The sequence below is a fragment of the Euwallacea fornicatus genome, chromosome 18 (genome assembly GCF_040115645.1).
Source record: "Euwallacea fornicatus isolate EFF26 chromosome 18, ASM4011564v1, whole genome shotgun sequence".
Taxonomy (NCBI): domain Eukaryota; kingdom Metazoa; phylum Arthropoda; class Insecta; order Coleoptera; family Curculionidae; genus Euwallacea; species Euwallacea fornicatus.
In genome coordinates this window covers 2309811-2325993 of record NC_089558.1, presented here as the reverse complement: position 1 = coordinate 2325993, position 16183 = coordinate 2309811, and the positions used below count along the sequence as shown (strand labels likewise).

Sequence of the window (16183 nt, the reverse complement as noted above, 5' to 3'; positions counted from 1 at the left end):
AAAATCCACTTATCACACTTCCTTCGGCGAGCAGTTTATACCAAAAAAATGTGTAAACGTCAACCCGAATTGGAGCCAACAAACAATGTACCAAAAACCTGGGTTTATTAACATAAATTTGTTGAAGCTTAACATATCTGTTTTTAACAATGCCATTTATCATTGATGACACTGAAAGACGTACTGATCTGTTATTTAAATGCGGCTGTCGCGAAGACGCACACAACCTTCGACGCTTCATAAAAATTCTCCTGGGTTTAGGTCTGCCGCACCGGACGGCCAAAAGGCAATTTTCTCGTTTTCAAGCTTGAGAGAGGACATGAGTATGTGGTCCAATTAACTCGAGAAGTAATTACAATTATTCATTTTCTTGATGCAGTTTATCACTGCAACTAATTTCGGGTTAATTGCAACGATCATTTAGAAAGTTGTAGAATAAGGTAAGAGAAGGTTTCTTGGGCTAAAAAAGCCTCGAATTATATGCTTTTATCGACGAATACGAGATACGAGGTAAAATACGAGAATTCCAGAAACCTGAATCATTAAACTCCCTTAACAGGGCATCTGTTTTGCGAGGACCGTTTGCAGCATGAGGTGGTACCGCGTACACACACAGTGGTTCGTTATCGACAACAGAAATGTTGCTGGCGCCAGACGTTCATTATTAAATGACATTAAACCTTTAAACACTATTTTAGTCTTGTACTGATTGTATATAAATAAGCTTTGGCTACGGGTACTGTAGAAGTTAGATAAAAGCTCTGAGGTTTCCTCTCAAAGGTACCTTTATGAACTGTGATAAAACGGATTGTCGAGTCATTTCAAAGAAGTGCGAATGGGGCTCGGGTTTCAAGAAAGCGCAACATCTATCAATTTTCATTATTTAAATGGGTCACCTTGTATGTGTCACCTCTCAAGTTTGTATCAACTTTTACACTTTAAATGAAACACCCTGTGTGTTACTTCAACCAAGCAACAAACTAATGATCATAACAGATTCCTCCCTTGATACCGAGACGTAAACCAAGAGTGTACGCGGATCAAAACAAGACCAAAACTATCGGCCACATGATACGGGGGATCATTAAACTAAAAGCCTATTTGCATAACACACACACTTTGTCGGGTTCATGAGGATATTATTTCCACTTATTTGATGTTCATCAACCTTGAACTGCACCCATGCCATACACGGGATACCAACACACATTGCTGACACATGCAAACCAGGTAGTGGTACTCGTTCACAGGTCATTGTGGGTTCAAGGTATGGAAGATTTTATTATTCTAGATAACGAAGAGAACTTTAAAAAAACGCCATGTAAACGAGATCAAATCGTAGTTCGCTCTAAGATAAATCCTGAGGAAGAAGTGCATCTGGATAAAAAATCGGGTAAGCCTTGTGCCATCGTGCAGATTTAGTACTTGTTGATTTATTGATATGTCTGATTTATATATATATATATTGATCAGGCACCCATTGGTAAAACACCTGTTCTTTCGTGACAACCTATCACAAAAATCTGGTAGTTGCCCATTTTAAAACGTTATGTATTACTTTTGGTTACCGTTAGGGGGAATTCAATACAATTTGGGCAGTCTCCATAGGAACTTGTGCAGTGCATACAAGTGCACTGGCGCAGGCTTAAAAGGTGGGGCTTTGGATGCAACTGTATTGATCCGGAAGGATTTCACCTCATCCCCGGCACTCTCGAATTTACGCACATACCAATATTAGGTTAAAAAAAAAAACAAAAATAAACCCTAAAAATTCATAATAATAACGTGTAGAATACAGCGAGCACACTTGTGGCTGCAAACAACTTACATGCCGAAGTACTCTGCCACCGCTTCCCACTTCGCACTAATTAGTCAATTGAACCCTCCCGATAACCGTGTGAAGCATAACTTTACAAAAATGTCCGAATGGAGTGAAAAAATAACATAATTTGATCAAAAATTAGTGGAAACAGGTGTCACGTATCCAGCCGCTCACGACGCTGGGATGGAAATGGAAAACGGCTCTGGAAACCGGGGAGCAAGGTCACAACTGATGTTCCAGCTACACCCCTCGCCCCTCTACGAGGCGGCGCCGCCCCTTGTGTGCCGGTGGCGGCCTGATGGATGACACTGAAAGCTTTGGCCGGGGCGGCTTTGCACGTGCCAGAAACTAAGGCGTAAATCCGGGTATGAATGATTGATTCAAGTAGACAGAAACAAAGGGTTTCTTCTGTGGGTAAATAATGAAGAAGTCTTATTTTCGGGTTGCAGCAATGTTGCGAGAAGGGTTAATCCATATTTCAAAGACAACTGAGGCAGACGAATGAATCATTTATCTTTGTCCTCGGACGAAACTACGCAATTTCAATAATATTCCGAAGAAAATAAAAAATACCACACGGAACCCTGCCGTAATCATGAGGACCCACGGGTAGCACCTGTGTTAATTTACGAACATCAGTAGAAGCACCAAAAATGACACCCGTGTGACGTTCATTGTTTTCGTAGTCCAACTCGTAATGCAGCCAGTTAATGAATATTCATGAATCCTTGGCAACGCACCGAAAAACTTAATTCGAAATATCTCGAGAATAGTTACGAATTTACTGCTGCGTAGCTCTTTCACGTAGAAGAGTTCAGAATACCAGAATTTAAATTCAAATATCTCAAAAACGGGGAGAGATAGGACTATAAACCGCTTCTTCCTCTAGGGTAGGGCAATCTACTGACGCACACAAGATCTTCGATTTTTTTTTTAAATCTTTGATTTGAAAAAATCTAGTGCTACACCATTCAAGTAATTGATACTATTCTTCTTACCTGGTTCGGATGAGACTGCCAACTGATCCTCTTTCCTTGCCTTTGAAGGTAGTTGATTTCTGGCGGTTGATCGAAAAATTGCGGAGAAGATACTCTCGACTGAGTGGTGTTATCAAATACGCCCGGAATCAACCTCAAGCGGTTTGCTGGACATATCCCCTGGAACGCAAAAACAATTTGTTAATTGCGCAATCGATAAGTAAATGTTTGCAAATGAAAGAAATCTCTGCGATTTAGGTTTTTCATTTATCTTCTATTGTTGCTACTTCTTACAAGGCAAATCGTTCGCGAGCGTATGTTGAAATAAAACTATCTGTCTATAAACGTTTAAACGCAGAAATAACTTATGAATTAATAGGTATAGCAAGGTAATTTCCTTCATGCTTCTCGCAGACGGCTACTAAAAATGGAAAAGCCAAGTTTATTATACCGTATACAGCACTTATTTCTATTTATATCCTCAGCACTATTTCAAGAATGATGCAAAAATTTCCTACTGCAAGGCAGTAAACTTTTTGTTGTATTAACCTGAATGAACCCGTCAACCCTCTATTATCATTCGAAGATCTCGTTTAATTCATGACTCTTCTAATTCATCAATAATGCAACTACAAGAAGTCAATTCCGCAAGTGACGAAGCAATATTCTACGATGCCATTTTCAGGGACCCCGATCTTGATCGCCCGTTCAACCTAACGGACGAACCACTGAAGAACCCCGATTTGGCCATTGCACAATTGAAATTTCAGCTGAGTCTTCCTGAGAATGCGAATGACGAGTTGAAGGTGCAGAAATTACTTCGATTTATCATCGAAAAGTATATGCCGCCTTATTACGAACTCGTCTGCAGGGATTTGGAGTGGGGAGTTCATAAATTACTACTTCAGGTATATTCTAGTGGATAATGGACCGACTTTAAGAATACAGTAGCTCAACTACTACGAACGAACCTAAACAATCGAATAAAGCAGTAAAACCACATGAAATCGGAGTCTAAGAGAAATTTCAAATTTGTATGTTACAATAAAACTTTGTAAAACATGAGTTTTATCTGTGTAAACTCTAATTTGCCACCACTGTCTATGACTCAAGCTAATGTTGTCTGTTGCCTGCCACAAACCATCCTTTTCTAGTGCGCAGTCTTCAATAAAGACAGAACATCTAACCTATGCGTCACAACTACATCCCTAGCTTCCCTTGCATAATGAACAAAGATGGATGAATATATGAGGGAGAGGGAGTCGCTTATTACGAGGATAATTTGGTGACATTCGCACATTGGTGTCAAATGAGAATTTAACGGTAAAAACGGCAATTTTTCGTGTACAATTTCATGTCTACGTAAGGAAACGCTTAGGGCTACAGATTTGATTTGCAGTGCAGTTTATATCTTTATTTTCCCATCGCCAGTTTGTTCTTCCTTACTAAGGCCCCAATTTTCTGAAATAAAAAACAAGTTTATTGACAGGAAATGAAAGATACAAATTCGAGAATCTTGGAAGCTTTCGAGGCGGAAATTCAATACGCCTGCCGCAACACGGGAGCGATGGATATAAAAGAGGCTTATTTAAATAAAGCCACTTATTTAAGAAAAATCGGAGGCTACCCTCGTTGAGGCTTCTAAGAATACTGTGGGGTCCGACTGGAAGTTGGACAACACCTTCCATGTTCTCCATAAATTTAGGACTGATTGAGGACGAATTGAGCAAACACGATGATTTGATAGAGGAAGGTGCTGAGTGGCATTGCAGGAACTGTTACAAGACTTATAAAGGTAATAACCCAGGGTATGGTGAGATGCAATGGACGGAGGTCACGTAAACGTTTAAGTTTAAGACAGTAAGAAATGCGTAACCGATTTAGCGGAACAATTGCGTGTTTCATGATGATGTTTCTGTTTTATGGCTTTTTGCAAGGAATACCAGATATCACGAATCACGGCGGAGTTCGGAGGAAAAATCTGATTTTTACCAGTACGTTTTACGCTTATACCAGCTGATTACGCGCAGCTGTTATTCAATTATTATTACGCACATCTCTAGTATTTCCTGAGAAACGTCTACATCTCATTTAAATGAAGAAGAAAGACTGCGATGGAATGTCTGTATGATCAAAATAATTAAAAACAAATCAGGTATTAGGTTTATTATCTGTCCATAAAATTGATTTTTCTATCATTAGAGAACAATACTTTTTGAAATGGGTTCGTCATATCTGGCGATTATGATATTCACTCGGTTTGTTGAACTGGCACACTCAGACTGCAAGTATTCAATTTTCGTGAGAAATATCACATAGTCCTGGTTTCGAGTTATTTACAATGATGTATCGCCTTGCTAATGTGAGAATCTCATTTTTGTGTCACCGTTATAAATCGTTACAAAACTGTATCAGCGCAAAGCCACGTCTTCAGTAAAATGAGAATTATTTCTCTACCAATTTCTTATGTGTTCCGTCACGTAATACCAGAAAAAAATCAGCGAATGGCCGCAAAACACTTATTCTGCAAAGAGCGGCGTCAGCCCAAATTTATGGTTCTCTGATTTAACGATCCTGCTTCGCAATCTCCAATTTGGTTCTCTTGCACCAATCCCTACATTTTTCTGCAGGTCTGTACTCTGTGCCGATAACAGACTGCTCCACTGCTTGCGGCATGTTCAGAAGCTCAATTGCAATCTTCGTCTGCACCAAATTGATGAACCTCGACATGCTCATGAAAAACGAAATTTTAGCAGCAATGATTGACTTTTAGGGAAGAGAATCATTGGAGGTCGGGATGTCCTCCAGGCTCTGCACTACAACCGTTCAGCAAAGCGATTTATTTTATCCTTGTCCGATTTCGAGTCCAAAGAGCACTTTTCAGCATTGGCCGATTTAGAAGGAGACACTAAGCAGAACGTGCTGCCGCGTGCATCGATTCTATGTCAGAGAGATAAAGATCAAAGCGTATGATCCGCTTCTGTCCACTTGTATTTTCTTGAAGATCTCGGATATGACAGGGCAATTCGGCGTGATCAAGGAATACATCGAAAATGACATCAGCAAGTTTATCGCAGGTCGTAGGCTTAATTACAAAATCGACAAAGACAGCGAAAAGATAATTAACATCCCAATTGATCGAGGACTGAGATGCCCGAGAAAGTGGTCAAAACCGGCGATCTGCTTTGGAGTCGGGTTCATAAACTCAGCAGGGTCATCACCATGTAGATTAAACGGTCTAAACATATTGTTTCCTTTATTAAATATTTTACGCCATGGAGTGATAAAAAATCTTTTTGTGATAATAGTCCACGTACGAGAGATATTCGATAAGAAAGTTCCAGCCTTATCTTTGTTTTCATGAAGATGTGCCAAAATAGACCAAAATTGTGTTCAGAGCAGTTCTTTGAAGCGTAATATCGAAATTTCCCTGTATATCCCGTATATTTAATTATTCTTATTAGCAATAACCTGTGACTATACATTGGTAGTACCGTATTGGGCCAAGGTCCCACCTTATGCAAAACCGCAAGATTACCATAAATCGGTGACCTGGTATGCAAAGATGAATGGTCTTTTGCGGTAATAAAAATATCTTTGGCGCCAGTGCAGGATTAAGTCTAATTCAATTAACCAGCGGCTCAATTAGCGTAAAAAATGTATCCCATTTTTGCCTATTATGCTCAATGAATGCTCCAGAGCGTTCAAACTATGACGCTTAGAGCGTGGAGATCTCATAAACGGAAATAGTTATGGGGATTGATTAAATCAAGCGAAAATTTGGAGATTCGATCAGCATTATTCAAAATAAAAATGAGGTATCAGGAATGTTTTTTAAATGGCGAAATATTGAATGTTAAAATTTCTCCAAATTCTTCAATGCTTGTTATCAAGGCGAGGAAAGAACAGGAACATTTAAAATTATGTATGGACTACTATAATCATCAATATCTACGACCTCCTGTACATCAAATTCAAAAAAAGTCATTATTTATAATGCATATTTACTTACGTAATCATTTATTACTTTATAGCAGATATAGCTCGGGTAATATTGGTAAATATTACATTAAGTACCGTGGAATAAATTCTATATAAATGAAACTAGGTCAAGTTTAAAGTGATAAGAACTGCGGTGGTTACGTAGAAAAAAGGTCCGACTTTCCTTTAATTATAAGACCACACAGGAAATCTTAAACTTGAAGAGATCTTCCGCGGATTCTACGAGATTTGCTTACAAGAAGTCATCAGGGACGCATTCAGGGAGCTTTCCTGTGACATTCACAGTTCCATCGTTCTATTATGTTCTTATGATATGAAAGAGATTAGATTTTTTTCAGATGTCTTCAAAAGTACTCAGAATTCTTCCAATCTTAAAGCATAATTGATCATGAAGTTGCGCATACTCTTCTCTTTTATCCCTTTAGTTTTAGAAGATCCCCCGTATATTTTCGCGAATATGTAGCCCCCATATTTCAGGGAACTGAACACCAAAATTTGTAATTAACACATGAAAATTACTCAAGGACTATTAATAGTACGAATTGTGGAATTTTCGCCTTATCCAAGTTAAAAGCAAATAAAACTCTAACTAAGGTGTGTTTTACGTGGGTCATTAAAAATGACATTACGTATTTACCAAGTAATTTAAATTAGCAATTTTAAAATTTGTATTAATAGAAATCGCAAATAAATCGATTAGAAATAATTTCCGCAAGAAAATTGTGTCACTAAGTGCTTCGAGATTAAGCGAATCCGGCTTTAAAGTAAATATGCACCACTAATTCAATCTTACTTAATCGGACCTAACTTATTTTTTATATAGAGATAAGGAAAAAATGTATTTATGCATCCCGGGTAATGGTTGATCTGATATAGTGTGACCTAGGTATGTAGAATTCTCTATTTGCCCTGATGCCCCCATTTCAGAAGCTTAGAGAGGCATCTCTTCTGGGGAGAGGGATGGCCTTATCTTCGACATATGTACGTTCATGGTCTTCTCTTGATTTCGAGCGCTCTCTTCATTTTTCTCTCTTCCATCTCTTCCACTTTCGTTGTACCTCTGAACATTCTCGTCATCAACCTGAATTAACCATGAACTCATCTGTTGGTTTGGCGACCGAACTATATGGGATTCGTCCGTGATGAGGACGCCTACTCATTAAAACCTCCTTTCTTCCTGCCATGGTTCCGTCCGGAACACCCGTTTGGCATTACTTCAGAGGATGACAGCTTTGCATCCTCTGTTGTGAATTGTCTTTACTTTTTCTCGTGTAAAAGTCTGTTTACTTTTTTTTCGGTCTTTCTTTTCTCTGCTCTTCAGTATTCCTTTCAGCATTCTCGCTATCGCTGTCCGTCCTTTTTCGTCCCTTATCATGATTTGCGTTAGGTTACGTGTGGTCAATCGGACATTGCATACCGATTCCGTCTGCTTTCTCTCCGTTTCGTACCTGGGACACGCAAACGTTGTGTGCTCCGGGCTGTCCATTCGGTCGCAGTACCAGCATAGATTGTCATCGGCCTTCACTTAGTCATTCACTTCGCCATGAACTAACTTCGACAAAGCGTACCTAACTCTCCCATTTTGCGAATTTTTCTCTTTAACCGTCTTTGTGTAAAGCTCAAAATAATAGGTCAAAATGAATAATCAAGACCATTATCAAAACCAAAATGAAAAAGCGGTTTACGTCATGATCTCTTTGCATGCAACAGTCCGCCCTAAAATTGCTCTTCACTTTTTCTACTCAGTTTAATAAATATATGTATGGACACAGCCTGTCCGTCATAAAACAATACCGCCTTTGTGTTAACCCAATTTGGGTATCAATTAGTCTTGGAGAAAGCGTGAAAAAATTTATTGAGGGAATCAGAAGGAGAAACAATACAGGACCGGAGCGCGCAATGTGCATTTAACCCCCGAAGTAATCTGGTGGGTACATAAACCAAATAGACATCAACAGGATATTTTTTTCATAAGGAAATTGTTTCTGTCCATCGGAAAAAACTCTACTTACTTGTCTCCCCCTGAGAGAGCACAACCACCACCCTTCAATGTTAGCCGTGTTTTGCTCGAGAACTACTAAAGTGTCCCCCTTTTGAAATGCCAACTCGTCTGGAGTGTCCGGGGCGTTGTCGTAGAGGGCTTTGGCAACGCAATGCTGAAAGATAAAGGAAAAATCAAAAAAACTTGAACAAAGAAGTGTCATTAGTTTTTCTAAGAGAAACTGCCTTGTGAGCCCCATTCGATATTACGAAATAACAAAATATGTCTCGGAAATATGATCAACATCTGGGTTAACGCAATGTGGAAAGGATGCGTGTATGCAGTAATAAATCTTTAATCGACATATGGTGCGGAATGACGTTGGAGTGAAAAAGTTGCCCTATTCTTGGCGCATTCATTCACGTCATAACACTGAATAAAAACGGCATCATAATCATTATTATTACTGTAAATATATCGCTTTATTACTAACTTTATAGGAGTTTTTATTCAATTTATATCGAGCGACTTCTCGCTTTAGAGTAATAAATAATAATCCCATTAAAAGCAGTTTTGCATGAAATTTGTTGGTGTTAATACTCCATTCAAGTTTAAATTTCCCATTCTTCCACTGAACAAAATACTAGACAGCATTGTGCCACTGAAAACCCATTCAGGCTATTCAGAAGCTTATATTCCCACCCTTTTTATGGTTTATTATCATCGTTCTGCTACCCACATGTAGAGTAAGGTTTTACCAACCATTTTTGTGAAGATCTACGTAAAAGAGTGGTAATGACACCGTTGAAATAATTTATGTAACTATTTTTTTGTAGATGCAATGGGAAGTTTTGGCGGTAATCAATTGGTTTGCATTGAAGTTAATGAATCTGCATTTTGTGACTCGTTTTGGGCTTCGATTGGTAGCTGACTGTTCCAATTTTTATCGCATTTGTATTTTGAAATCTTCAAATATTCAAAGAGCGGAAAAAAGTCCCCTTTCACGTAAAATTATTCAGATACGGCTTTGGTAGACTTAACGAAATTTTTGTAATTTTTAAAACTGAGAAAAAAGAGCTGTCATGAAGACATTTAATGTGAGTTTTCTCAAATGTCACTCAAACTTTCCTCGCACCCCAACTGTTCAAGCTGAGATAATTCTTCAATGCCCAAAAAGAGACACTGCGCCGGTGATGTCACTTAGATGCGAATTTTTCTAATCTGTGATACGTAACGACATTTTTTATTAGAAAATCTGGTGCAGAGCTCGTGCATTGTTATTCTATTTTGTGTATATAAAAATATAGGAAGTTCCGTATCACCCACCCGCTGGGGAGACCTCTGAATAATAACATATACTGTATTGGCTGGAATTTGAACTAAAATTATTTCTGGCTATTCTGAACTAAAAGAGCACCAATATTGCGCCGTTATTTCTCCACTATTTGTTATAGATTGTAAAGCTCCATTAAAAAGGTTTTAAAACGAGAAACTGTATTTTTAGGCTTGCTGGCTTAATCCTAAAATTTAGCCACTGACTAAAGCTGATGACCGCTCGAAACCCGACAATGTCCATTGCACCTCCACTTCCATCACAAAAGATTTGTACCTTATCTTCAATCTAACTAACTCTTTGAAATAAGTTTACAGTTCCGGTGGCTTTTATTTAATTATCGCAATCTTTGATCTGCGAAAGAGGAGCGGCCCATTCTTCCGTACTCTAACGCCTTTATACTTAATACGTAATTTCTACTTTCCATTACAATAATAGGTGTAAAAATGTGCGTTGGACATATCATGCGAAGGGAAAGGCTAATGGAGAAATTATTAATGATGTATTATCACGGGAATAAGATATATTGGCGTGTTAAATGCTATAAATTATATCGGAACACGTCGAAGACAGTTATCGTCCTGATGATAGCGGTCGTATTTACATACATATACAGGGCGTGCGACTTTGGGGCTAAACCAATGAGGTCTAGGTAACTATCAATGTTATCGAGCATGAGGAAAATACCTCTGAAACTCATCGGAGATTTTCAAATTTCAAATGGCACGTTCCCGAACTCCAAATTATACAACTTGGACCCAATTAAACCGACCTCGTATCTAATACAGTCATCAAAGTCCCGATAACTGAGCTCGAGAAAGGAATGTGGAGATGAGAGTGACATATGATAAGTCAGAATGTTTCAAAGAGGATCTAAGGACTCTACAGCTTGAGGAGCTATAAAGGACTCAAATTCTAACTTGCGCAATAAGGAGGGAGGACCAGTACTTTCCAGAAATCTGAATCACCCTTGATATCGACTCTCGAAGTCTCCACTCTAAAATCGGTTTCTCTCACACTCCTCAGCCTCTTTGCCTCAATATAATCGACCTCGTGTTTTATGGTTACCGAGGTCCCAGTGGCTGAGATCCAGTAAAGGCCACCCTGTATATACTTTCTGTCTTACGTAGCTACGCTGTGCGTGTGGGAAAGAAAACATGTGTTAAGGGTTTGTGCCTGTTTGGAAAGAAAACATCGTTAAGCCCCCGATGCTATCAATGGCTTGGTAAGTTACAGAATATGATTAAAATATCTGGTTTCTACCACACCCAAGGCAAACAGCTTTCGGGGGCAGATCAAAGGTTAAACAACATTTGAACAAAAACTGGCACATAACTATTGGTGCGTTTAATTATCTTTGTGAGGTTTTAACGTAAATTGCCATAAATAAACACGGCGTTTGTCTTGCAACCAGATTATTCAAAATGATGCCGATGATGCATCTCCATTCTTGGAAGCGGTCGGGCAAGATACACCATGTTAATGTTGACTTTTGTTGTCGGGACCGGATCCGGATGCAAATGCGTGTTAAGCAAACAAATATGGGCCTTATCTGTAGACACGTTTGTCTCTTGCTCTAGAAGCCGACAATGCAACATCGGAATTTTGCAGCTGCAAATGCGCTTGCAACCGGGAAAACTCCAGTGGGCACTTTTCATTGCTGCTTTATGAGGCGGATAGTTTGCAGTTTCGTGTTTACAGTTAAAGTCAGTTTTGTCCGAAATGCCGACACGTGTCAGTTCAAACTATGCGATTATGATGGGGGCTTAAGCCAAACGGGAATTTTAAAGGCGGCGCCTGTGCCCCAAAAACTCATTCGCTAGGAAAAGTTGCTGGCGACAGTGTAAATTGCTGAAAAGAAAAGAGACAATTCGATTAATTTTTACGTTACTTCGCGGAATTCCAGAGGAAATGAAAACCATGTTGGAATAAGATACAAGATAATTCAATTTTAAAGTGCTAAAGGGGACACCACCGACATTTGGGGCAGCTGCAAAATGGTCTTGACTGCATCCTCTCGACAGATTATTTTGCCCACGTGCCTTTTATTATGATAAGTCATAAAGGATTAGGTACGTGCTAGAAAAGGCCGTTTTAGTAGTTGTCGGTTATGGGGTTGCGACGATGAGAAGGGAAAATGCGTACAATGAAATTATTTTCGTTTCCTAATACGTTGCCAAGAAGAAAGGATAAACACAGGAGACGTAAATAAGGGGGAAACAAGTAGGGGTAAGTAGGAGGGTGGAGAGGGGGGGGGGTAAGTAGGAAGGAGGAGAGATCAAAAGGAGACTCAAGTTGTAGCTCAAGGTTTTTTAGCCTCATTAAAAAATTAATTTGATGGGAGCATGAGCAGGGAAATCTCTATCAATCAAATGTTTGAACTTTCTCTTCTGCAATTCATTGTTTTGATTCCATTTTATGAGGAGTAACTGGACGTTTCGGCGAGATTAATGCGCTGGGGCGCATTTTTAATCTATCTGAGCTACCAAACAAAAACAAATTCCTTGATTAACGATAAAACCAGTAGGGCCCTAAACATCTTCAGCATTAGATCTTCAATCCCTCCGGGAAGTTCCTTCAAATTTTTCATAGTTCTGTGGGAATTTGAGAGTAATTTACCTTGATCGACTCCCAAAATTCAAGAAAAACGATTGTCAGTCCACTAAGCACCTCGGAGAGTGCTGAAAAGTAGCATTCAGTTAGTTCAATCATGGGAATCAAGTCACGGAAAAGTACTTGGATAAATGACTAAATGTAGGTTGAAGGCTCTGACCATACATTTCTATGAATCATCCATCAGGATACGATGATGTACATCAGTATGAGTTTCCCCAAACTTTCCCATAATTTCTGATGTGGACGACAATGACCAAGAAGTCTGTGTCGTAAACTCACTTAAATAAAGTCAGCACTTCTTGAAATTACAAACACATTTTTTTACTTTCAAGGTGTACCTCAGTATTGCTCTGTGATTAAAAGCTACGGTACAGCAAAACCCTCTATACCAACACAATAATTCAACTTTCACTCTCACAAAACAGATAAATCGCTGATATTAATTGACAACAATTCAAGCCCGCGACCACACAACCACATGGTAAATTTCCACGACCACATGTGGCACTTGTCCAATCTCTTCTATCACCCTGAGGCCCTTATAGGGCAAGCCCATAAAAGCCAAGTCGCCGGCAAAGTCAAAGGGTCGATCGTTAATGGATGGTGTGTATTGTTGCGGCTGGTGTTGAGTTACATAAATTTCATGCCACGGCCATAGTGCACTTATGCGTGAGTTACCATATTTGGTATTTCAGTGTTTTGCGTTGCCGTCCGTCGGTTTTGGGCAAAGGAGGTGTGCAGAAATCGTTTATATCATTCCTGCCATCGAAGGAGGCATTAATATAGACGTGCATGCATATTTATCACAGGAATAAATTTATTGCGGGGTCTATTTAGTGCGGAACGATGATGTCATTTGTTGCGGTTTGTCTCGGGTATTGTAGTGTGAAAATGAAAAATTCGCGTAAATGTACTGAGCAAACACGTAAAAACTCTTATCTCCGTGCATGAATAGTTAATGAGCCAGTAATACAAGTCCTATTAGAAAATCTATCGATCAGGACAGGGTCATTAAACGTGAGCCTGATCTAAATAGAGATAGCAGCGGTGTGAACCGACTCGAGAACGATTAACCAAAAGAAACAAGGAAAAAACGAGGATACTCCATGCATCTCACCTTTGTTCGATCACAAGGCCAGTCTGGCAGATCGAACCTAATAACTCTGATTTTATCGAAATCGAATGCAAATTAGTTGTTTTATCTAAATTAATTTTGATATATCTGCAAGCAAGTATACGGATTTCTATTTTCCATATAAGAAGTAAGATACAGGCGATCCAGAGACTTGAGAAGTACCGGTTCTTTCTCCGTGTTCTGCAAATCGGAATTTGAGTTCTTCGTCTCTTATATCTTCTCAATCCCTTGCAGGTCCCTTAAATTCGCTTTGAGGCATTCTAACTTCTCACATTCTCCTTTCATTTCCACATGCACGGTGCCCTTTTCTGGATCTGAGCCATTGGAGCCTCAGTAACCATAAAACAGACCAGGTCGGTTAAATTGGGGTAAAGGAGCGAGAGAGAACGAGAGAAATCGTTTTTTTTTGTTGAGATTTGAAGTCGGTCCCAGTACCAATTCAAAAACCTGGAAAGTACCAGTTTTTCGTTCTTGTTGACGAAATTGGAATTTGAGTCTTCTTGCCTCACAATAGTGTTCGCTTCTGGAGCTCAGCCATGGCAATTTGGATGAACATGAGAGATGCGCGGTCGAATGGATTAGGGCGAAGTTGCGCGATTTGCTTTTGAACAATGTGCAGTTTTAAAATTAGAAAAATTCCAGTTTCGGAGATGTTTGTAAAAAACTGAAATTTCGAAAAAACGTTTCTTCTCGGCATACTTGGCTAGATAATTCAGAATCATTGACCCTTCACAACTTTTCCTTTTGCACAACGCCCCGATGTCACATTTGCAATCCGATATTTCGACTTCCGACAACCATCATCAGCTTAATTTTTTTACAAGTGCCATCTTGGATTTTCTAATTTTTTTTAATTCAGCCGTTTTCCCCAAAAGCACAAAACGGTAAAATTAATTCGTAAAATAATGGTTCAAGTGGATTTTTTTGCTTTCAAGGTAAACCATTATTTTTAAATACGATTCATTCAATTTTCGGCAATTTTATGTCAACGAGGACAAGTTAAGGGGAATTCAGCGAGAAAAATAATATTTACTTTATAATATTATCAAATATCGTTATGAGTAGATATCTAATCTCTCACAAATATAAATATAATATACAAACTGTGTTTCCTATAGCAGTCGGGACACCAATAAACGTCAATGAATCCTTAGTGTTAAGTGATTAAAATTGATCAATGATGGATAAAGAAACTTGCCTTGTAATCATCAATCAAGAATTGCAGGTTAATCAATTCATAGATAAGGTCTAATCATGTAACGCAATGACCATAGATTGCAAATTACGCCGCGTTCGTTAATCACTAATATTGTTTCTCATTTTCGAAAAATCCTTCGGTCCAAAAATTGATTTTATTTTAAAATCATTTTTCAACAAACTGAGTTATCAATAATTCTCAGATGCTTCTTCGGCGGCCAGGAAGATGATCGCATGCACCGGATGACGTGATTCCCTCCGCCCGTGCATCCTCCCAATCATCAAATCAATAAAGCTCCATCGGAGTTAATGCCACTTTCATTAAATAACCCCCAAATGGCGAATCTGCTTCAGCAGCGCAAACTTATCGATTGTGTGCTCTTACCTGTGCTGAGGGTGGAACGTCGGGGGGTTGAGGCATGGCCGATTGTGAACCCAAACCGAAACAATATAACTATCGACAGTAGGGAAACTAATCAAAGGGGTGGTAAACACATGATGACACAAACAAGAAGAAAATAAAAGAAAATACGCACTCTTAACACATTTGCACCCTGCGCACAGCGCGACTTGTAACGAACTGAACCAGCAACGTGATCGCATCATATAGAATGATTCATTTCGCCTTCTTCAGTGGAAGCGATGTGATCGACCAGCTCGTTGAAGCGAGGCGAGCATGGGTAGGAGATGGGTGCGAATGATTTGGGCGGATGGTTTGTTACAGCATCCGCAGCAAACGGCTTTGATCCAGCAAGGGCCTGTCGCAAAATCCCAAGTAATTAATTTTTTAATTGCCATGTATGACATGTCAGGATATTTATGAGGAGGGGGCTGCGCAAAACTCTCGTTTCAAATCTCTACACAAACTGTCTACGAGAATGATAAAATTTGTCGTGAAAATCTAAATAAAGCCACTGACTAAGATCGTTTCCTACTACAGCGACGCTCACGCAACACTCCAGCATCTCGTACGCTACTGAACCTTCACTCAATCAAAGATCTAAATTCACTGCACTGGGAAGTAAGTAGTACGTAGATGGTCAAATAAGAGTTGCACCGGAAGGAATTGAGATCTTGATATTTTTTTAACAAATTTTCGACAAAAAGCTGTTTTCAAAAT

At 39.2% G+C, this 16183-nt stretch overlaps 1 protein-coding gene and 1 pseudogene across 1 annotated transcript in view; one reads left to right on the top strand and one right to left on the bottom strand.

Moving 5' to 3' along the window:
* Window positions 1-15833, bottom strand: part of p130CAS (Serine_rich_CAS and FAT-like_CAS_C domain-containing protein p130CAS) — a 31348-nt gene extending 15515 nt beyond the window's left edge. The window contains exons 1-3 of the mRNA XM_066293147.1: window positions 15449-15833; window positions 8814-8957; window positions 2821-2979 (exon numbers count right to left, since the gene is read on the bottom strand). Coding sequence (XP_066149244.1) covers window positions 2821-2979; window positions 8814-8957; window positions 15449-15484 — 339 coding nt within the window. The 5' untranslated portion in view covers window positions 15485-15833. The remainder of the gene's footprint in view (window positions 1-2820; window positions 2980-8813; window positions 8958-15448) is intronic.
* LOC136345096 (26S proteasome non-ATPase regulatory subunit 6-like) lies at window positions 3423-6027 on the top strand (annotated as a pseudogene).
* Window positions 15834-16183: the final 350 nt, after the last annotated feature.